At 47.6% G+C, this 7,993-nt stretch overlaps 3 protein-coding genes across 3 annotated transcripts; 1 reads left to right on the forward strand and 2 right to left on the reverse strand.

Moving 5' to 3' along the window:
- Positions 1-9: 9 nt before the first annotated feature.
- Positions 10-813, reverse strand: LOC9641200 (uncharacterized FAD-linked oxidoreductase ARB_02478). Its single transcript, XM_002994553.2, has one exon. The coding sequence runs from the start codon at positions 811-813 to the stop codon at positions 10-12; it is 804 nt and encodes a 267-aa protein (XP_002994599.2).
- A 479-nt stretch (positions 814-1,292) lies between these two features.
- On the reverse strand, positions 1,293-3,447 carry LOC9641197 (uncharacterized FAD-linked oxidoreductase ARB_02478). The gene has a single exon (XM_002994554.2). It carries the CDS (start codon positions 3,120-3,122, stop codon positions 1,365-1,367), a length of 1,758 nt encoding a protein of 585 aa, XP_002994600.2. The 5' UTR covers positions 3,123-3,447; the 3' UTR covers positions 1,293-1,364.
- A 2,411-nt stretch (positions 3,448-5,858) lies between these two features.
- LOC9641199 (vacuolar protein sorting-associated protein 51 homolog) lies at positions 5,859-7,987 on the forward strand (the record flags this gene model as incomplete). The annotated part of the gene is made up of 13 exons (XM_024668086.1): positions 5,859-6,080; positions 6,160-6,299; positions 6,368-6,422; positions 6,478-6,585; positions 6,644-6,820; positions 6,875-6,952; positions 7,022-7,120; positions 7,165-7,265; positions 7,314-7,390; positions 7,446-7,519; positions 7,574-7,640; positions 7,692-7,813; positions 7,866-7,987. Coding segments are annotated over exons 1-13 (1,415 nt in total), but the record flags the coding sequence as incomplete, so codon positions are not given.
- Positions 7,988-7,993: the final 6 nt, after the last annotated feature.

Here is a 7,993-nt window from a genome sequence, read left to right on the forward strand (position 1 = left end):
CGCGCAGTCCTACTTCATACTCCAGACATTGTCCGCTGCGAGGCCGAAGGCTGGAGAGATTGGACTGTGTCCAGCGGCCTGTGGATATCCACCGGCAGCTCCAACAGTAACACCCCCAGCCCCGACGATCACTTTACCTTGCTTGAACACCGCCTGGTAGAGCTCCTCCCACTGGACTCCAGCTCCGACCGTCACTGCCGATACCGGGGACACTGAGCATCTCTTGGCGACAAAGTCGTCGTGGAAGCTCATGTTCTTCATGTGGTGCGTCCAGATGCTGAGAGATCCAGCCGCAGTGCTCTTTCCAAAGAAGTCGTGCCCGGTGTTCTTGATCACTAGCCGGATGTTCTTGGCGGATGCAAACCTTACCGCAGATTGGACGTGAGATAGAGTGGAGACATTCACGGCGTAGACTGGAACGGAGCCCTGCGAGCAGCTCGAGTTGCGAGGGGAGGAGATGAGGCAGCTCTGGTCGCCGCTGGCTTCCCAGTTGCTGGCTTGCATGGCTCCCGGCTGATCCGACCTCCAGAATGGTGAGCTCCATTTCTCTCGCACGATTTGACAAGCTTGCTCATCGAAGTGGCTCTCGTGACAGGGCGCCGCTGGAGGCAAGACTTTGATGAGCCTTCCATCGATGGAGGAGTTGAAGGTGTTCCAGGCGCTGGGATCTGGCCAGCAGGATTGAAATGCGGTGCATAAACAGGATGGATGATCGTTATCGAAGGACGCTCGCGGCCGAGCGTCGGCTAAGATCAAAATCTGTAAAACTAGTGCCAACATAGCGATGGAGGAGCATGAAACACGAGGAGACATGATGATACGTGAGACGATTGAGATGGACAATCTATGTTTATAGATTATTTGGAACTTCGTGGAAGTGCTATGGTTTGACTGTATCTCTTGGAAGAGTCTCGGAGAACACTGGAGTGGAAGGTGGTTTTCTTTTTCAGCATCCTCTCGGCAGTTGCCAGATATATGAGATGATCCTCACGGAACTGTGCTGGATCGATCACTAAATGTGCTGGATCGATCTCTTGGTCAGCCACATGCTGGATAATGTCATTGTAAATTGTAAAAATCTTATAATCTTTGGATGGCGTTTAGTAGCGAGTCAAGCTCATCAGACACGATCGAGTCAAGGTCCTTAGACAAAAATAAATCGCTCATCGCTCATCATCCTTTTTCTCCTGCAAGCGTGAATTTGTTCAAAGGTTTGACAATTCTCAAATGGCTATTGATATGCCACGCGAGATGTTTGATGATGGTAACGTTCACCACCTAATGGAAAGAAATTAGCGTCAAACCAATAAACATGGGATATTAGGTCACAAGAGCCTGCATATTGCAAATTATTTATATGAACCCTAATTTTTCCTTGGACAATTTAGGTCATTGCTCCACTTCTCGCTACCGACGCAGTGATGGCAGCGAAAGAGGCCGGATGGATCGACCTTGCTCTTGATGGCCTGGAGGCGAGGGTAGTGCTCGCCGAAGAAGGATTGCTGCCAGTCCGGCTCGTTGAAATCCGCCTCGTTGATGTAAGTTCCTGATCCAGGCGTCACATCGATGAGCAGCTTGTTCGCGGCGCTCACATTCCTTGCAACCTCGCGCTGCTCCTCCAGGCTCGCCCCATCTCTCCAGCCGCTGCCGATAATCACGAACAAAAGGGCTCGGCGCCATGCCGGATTCACGGCATTCTCATCTCGCGGCCTTGCCACTGCTCCGCCGGCCACGAATGCGCCAAAGATCGTCAACGGAGGCGGGTAGCGCTCCAGGATCGAGACAAGGGCATCTGAGAGCGGCTCCACGGATTTGCGGCTGTGGAAGAGGGATTTTGGGATTAGCCTGGAGGAGAGAAGGAGGGGAGTGGCGGAGCCGTTGGAGTTGACGCAGGAATTCTGGCCTCCACACAGGAATTGCGAGTAATACTCTTGGAACGATGAAAGAGAGACCACGCTTCCATTTCCTTGGAGCTTTGGATGCTTCTCAACGTAGTCAAGGAATGTTGCTAGCGTCCGGTTTGCGAAAGACACGTCCTTGTTGGGAAGAAGATACGAGACCTGCAAGCTCTGGCTGGACAGTCCGAAGTATCCCGACCATCCAGCTTCCGAGAGACTGGGATGGATCACGGCAAAGTTTGTGAGCAAGTCCAGGAAGCTGGATCTATCTCTGGCATTGATGGAGTAGCCAGCGAAGGCGAGATCTTCCAGCTGCGGATGCGTCCGGTGTGTAGCAGAGACCACGACTCCAAAAGTTCCTCCTCCGCCCCCTCGAAGAGCCCAGAAGAGATCCTCGTTTTGGCAGCCGTTAGCAACAACGAGATCTCCAGCAGCAGTCACGACTTCATACTCCAAGACATTGTCCGCTGCGAGGCCGAAGGCTGGAGAGATTGGACTGTGTCCAGCGGCCTGTGGATATCCACCGGCAGCTCCAACAGTAACACCCCCAGCCCCGACGATCACTTTACCTTGCTTGAACACTGCCTGGTAGAGCTCCTCCCACTGGACTCCAGCTCCGACCGTCACTGCCGATACCGGGGACACTGAGCATCTCTTGGCGACAAAGTCGTGGTGGAAGCTTATGTTCTTCAGGTGATGCGTCCAGATGCTGAGAGATCCAGCCGCAGTGCTCTTTCCAAAGAAGTCGTGCCCGGTGTTCTTGATCACTAGCCGGATGTTCTTGGTGGATGCAAACCTTACCGCAGATTGGACGTGAGATGGAGTGGAGACATTCACGGCATAGACTGGAACGGAGCCCTGAGAGCAGCTCGAGTTGCGAGGGGAGGAGATGAGGCAGCTCTGGTCGCCGCTGGCTTCCCAGTTGCTGGCCTGCATGGCTCCCGGCTGATCCGACCTCCAGAAAGGTGAGCTCCATCTCTCTCGTACAATTTGGCAAGCTTGCTCATCGAAGTTGCTCTCGTGACAGGGCGCCGCTGGAGGCAGGACTTTGATGAGCCTTCCATCGAGGGAGGAGTTGAAGGTGTCCCAGGCGCTGGGATCTGGCCAGCAGCTGGATTGAAATGCGGTGCACAAACAATCGTGATCCAAGGACGACCGGGCATCGGCAACGAGCAAAATCAGTGCTAAGATAGCGATGGAGGAGCAAGAAACAGGAGGAGACATTATGATTTGTGAGACAATCGAGTGTGAATGCTGGATGTTTATAGATTACTTGGAACTTCGTGGAAGTGCTATGGTTTGACTATCTCTCTTGGAAAAGTCTCGAGGTAACACGGGATCGTCAGCATCTTCTCGGCTTGCAGCCACACCCTCCTCGTGTCTACAGTCCTAGCTGACTATGGGATGAACCCAAAGGAGATTGATCAGTGTGTGTGTCGCGGACAGCGGGTGTGCTACGCAAGGTATCGATTTTGCGCGACGAGCAGCGGACAATGCCATGAAGTTAGCCACAAAACTCTGGAACTTTCCTAGCAACTTATAAATTAAATTTATAATTCTATTTTATAGAATCTTCAGCAAGAGGAGTTTTGTTTATTTTGTTGTTTATTTGCTCAGTTGTCGTGACTGAGCAAAGTTCAAATTTTGGAAATAGAGGATATGTGACACTCCTCACCTCCAAAACATAACATAATAATCCACCTTCTTGGTTTGGATGAAAGGTCCTAATCATCTTTTGTTACTTCCACTCTATTTAATAGGAGGGGAGGAATTCATCATCCATTTTTTTTTTCTGCAAGTGATTTTCCAATTGAGAATTATCAGAGGAAAATACGGGGATGGTTTGTCACGGCCCTATCAGAGTGGGATAACGTTGGTCACTATGTTCCTTGTTTCCTTCCATATGACAATTAATTTGTAAGAAAATAAAGTAGAGATAAAATGTACATATACTACATGTTGATTGCTTAAGGAACCAATATGTAATTTACAGGCCATGGTATGACGTTGCATGGGTCTTGTCACAACTACATATGCATGCTAAACCCATGCTACCACGAAGATCAATGGGCTAGAAAATCGATGGAATGGAGTTCTTATCATGATGACAAGCTCTTTTGGTTTTTGCTCGCCTGACTGCAAGAATGGATAGCTCTGTTTTGGATGAATGATGAGAACTCTCCATACACTGTGGCTCTCGTGCGTGCTACCAGAGCATTCCTCGCCGTTTGAATCATACGCAATGTCGTCGCTTGGAATGCACTGATGCAACTATGCGTCTCTAACCTCATGCTTTGACTAGCTGTGTTTGTGGAACACGCTCATTGCGGTGTTCACACAGCTAAACATGAGGCAATCGGATGTTGTGATTAGCGCCACTTCGATGATTGTTGCGCTAGTGTGGAGTTTGGGGCCACAATCGTGGAGCTCCACAGGATTTCAAGGCAAGATCTTGTTTCTTGGAATGACATGGCCCAAGTTTACGAGGATATTGGAAACCTAGCATGGAGAATCTTGATCCAATGCTGTGGGTGTGACATTGGCACTGCGGCTGGATCTCTCAACATCTGGCTTCACCAGATGAAGAACATGAGCTTTCACAGTGACTTTATCGCCAAGAACTCATTGTAGGGGATATTAGTTCATTTATATATCAAATGTGACTGTATTTTATTCTTTATGTCATGAATGGTTATATTACATAATTTTTTTTATGTACGTAACCAAGCATATAAAGATGTTATATCAGGCATCAAAAGATTTAATTTTCAAGTACATTTAGATCTCACTATTAAGTGTATTATTATTCAATAATACAATTGCATATTAAAAGAGCATGGATCACAAGAAAACAAACACAATGTTACTTAATTAATATTTATAATTAACCATCTAGTTTTCGGTTGGGTGTTCACTTAAGGTTGCTTGGATAATAAAGACTTAAAAGGAACATCATGAATGTTTCAACCATATAAGTATTGTTCAGATATTGAGAAGTTAGTTTGAAGGTAGTCAATTTAAACAACCTCAATGTGGGGTGTTTTAGTTTCATGGATCTTGATAACGGTGTGATCAATAGAAATATGTGGATTTTGAACAAACAGCAAATAAATTTCTACAAATTCAATGTACTTTTCTTCCATTTTCCAAGTGAAAGAACAATTTGTTCTCTTCATAGATTACCCGAGAAGATCAGAAGGCTATGCAGCACAAAGTTGAGATTGTTGTCGTCAACGATCAATTCCCAGGACCATAAATCGACATTGAGGAGAGCAGTAGTCTGGACATCAAAGTAAACAACTTGTAGTGTTCTACTGATTGATAGATTTCCTGGCATAATGGCCAGCTTACATCACCAGTGCCTGATCCAGTGCCAGATCGCCCGGTGTGGATGTTCTTGGCGGATGCAAACTTCACCACAGTTTGGACGTGAGATGGAGTCGAGGCATTCACAGAGTAGACTGGAACAGAGCCTTGCGAGAAGCTCGAGTTGGGAGGGGAGGAGATGAGGCAGCTCTGGTTGCCGCTTGCTTCCCAGTTGCTGGACTGCGGCTGATCCGACCTCCAGAATGGCGAGCTCCATTTCTCTCGCACGATTTCGCAAGGTTGCTCATCGAAGTCGCTCTCGTGACAGGGCGTCGCTGGAGGCAAGACTTCGATGAGCCTTCCATCGATGGAGGAGTTGAAGGTGTCCCAGGCGCTGGGATCTGGCCAGCAGGATTGAAATGCGGTGCGATGATCATGATCCAAGGACTCGGCCAAGATCAAAATCTCTAGAACTAATGCTAAGATAGCTATGGAGGAGCATGAAACACGAGGAGACATGATGATTTGTGAGACAATTGAGTTGGATGGACAATCGATGTTTATAGATTAATTGGAACTTCGTGAAAGTCTTAGTTTTCTTAGGATCTGTTTAAGCTTTAGTTTTTGGCGGTAGCTACTAAACCCAGGGTTAGGGTTGGGGGCGATTTGGATCCTCCTCCCATGGCGGAGGATCTGGACGAGAAGGCGCGGCGCGTCCGGGAGCTCCTCAGCAGCTTCTACAAGTCCGACGAGTCCGATTCCGGTGACTTCGATCTGGATGCTCCCGGCGATGGAGGTGTCAGCGCCAAGCGCCGGGATACTCTGCTCCAGATCAACACCAAGGGTTTCGAGCCGGAGCGCTACATGGCTTCTCTGGTGCATAGCATTGCATTGCCGCATTTTTTACTTCCGGGGGAGATCGAGAGGTGACATTTCTTTTTGTCTGTCTGCGCAGGTCAGGAAAACGAATTTACCGACCTTGCTCAAGAAGCACGTCGAAATGGCCGCGGAGATCAAGAACTTGGACAGTGACATGCAAATGCTGGTGTACGAGAACTACAACAAGTTCATCAGTGCGACAGACACTATCAAGGTGTACGTGAAATTCGTTTTGCTTCGCTTCCAGGACTTTCTAGCAAATGTATGACAGTAGGAGCTTGCAGGATGAAGGATAATGTCGCGGGCATGGAATCCAACATGCAGCAGCTTCTGGAAAAGGTGAGAGTGCCTTCGAGATCGTTGAGCTCATGCTCATAGATTTCAGAATTGCTAGGTGACAGCAGTGCGAACGAAAAGTGATAACATAAACGCCTCGCTGTTTGAGAGAAGAGGACGGATAGAAGAATTAAATGGTACACGAAGTCTCCTGCGGAAAGTCCAGGTAAAGAAACGATGTCTTATTCTTGTTTCTGTGCCTGATTGGGGAAGTGCTGTATCAGTTTGTTTTTGACCTCCCAAAACGCTTGAGGAAGTGCCTGAAAGAAGGAGATTATGCTCAGGCGGTGAAGTTTTACGTGGGAGCGAGCCCAGTATTAGAGACTTATGGTAGCTCGTCTTTTAGAACGTGTAAACAGGAGAGCGAGGAGGTGATTGCGACGATCTCAAAGCGCCTTCAGGTGCATTTTCTACTGTTTGTTTCTTGAGGTTCTGGTTGTCACACTTTTTTCCAGGCCAAGTTCTTAGCAGATTCTGAACCATTGCCTGGGCGAGCTGAAGCAGTGGCCTTGCTTCAACAACTCAAGTTCCCGGTGGGGTTGTATACCGGATGGATTTTTAGTAACGTACTTTACAATTGTTATCTTTGAACTATTTCATAGGTTGATGTTCTGATGGATGGGTTCTTGACAAGCAACATGAAACACCTTTTAGAACTTCAAACTTTGTCGCACAAAAGCAAGTCTCCCGATGACGCAAAGGTAATTCAATGCATAAGTGAGGCTAACTGAACAAATTTTCACAGAAATTTATTACCGAATTTACTCAAACAGCAACGGCATTTCGATCCATATTTCCAACGGGGGAAAGTCGTCTTAACGAAGCTGCGAAGGATCTTTTGGACAAGTCAGTCTTGCCACTATTTTGTGGCTTCCTAACTTTCATTACTCTCAGGTACTTTGCAAACGTCAATGTATCGTTGCAGCCGGAAGCTGGAAGCCTTTCTGCCGCGGAGTTGATTTCCTTACTAAGTTTGTGTCCTTCAGTCTCGACACTCCTTTCATCACTTTGATTGATCGTTTGCAGAAAGTTTATCTGCTGATGTAGCCAAGATGCACGAAGTGATGCCGGAAGCCGGGTTTATTGACGGTGCCATACAGGTTAGAGTCTGTTATTTCCTTCAAGGACTGGAGTGCTCACTGGTTTACTTACAGGCTGTCGAGTCGGCTGTTAAACAACACGTCAACCACAAGTTCAAGGTGCTATACGCCCAAGTAACAGGTCCGATCTTTGTCTAGTCCCTTCAAAGTTGGTTATAAAGCTACTTAACAGGTGCTCTTTCGGATATTCACTCTCCCAAGCAAGAGCAGGCCAAGGACCAGCAAAAGCCGTTGCTTCTATCCCTTGAAAACGTGCAAAATTTAATTGTTAATGGGGGACTCGAAGTTCTGAAGGTATTAACTTGGAGTTCGTTTTATTCCAAGGCACATTACCTTCTCGTAACAGGACCTCACTCAACTATTAGATGACAGTGTGGATTTTCTGGTCAGCTGGAGGGACGCTTATATTGACCTCGTTCAAGGCGGTTTTCAAGAGTTTTTTGGATCTCTTGTGGACCACTTCATCTCGTTGTC

The sequence above is a fragment of the Selaginella moellendorffii genome, unplaced genomic scaffold (assembly GCF_000143415.4).
Source record: "Selaginella moellendorffii unplaced genomic scaffold, v1.0 SELMOscaffold_388, whole genome shotgun sequence".
NCBI lineage: Eukaryota > Viridiplantae > Streptophyta > Lycopodiopsida > Selaginellales > Selaginellaceae > Selaginella > Selaginella moellendorffii.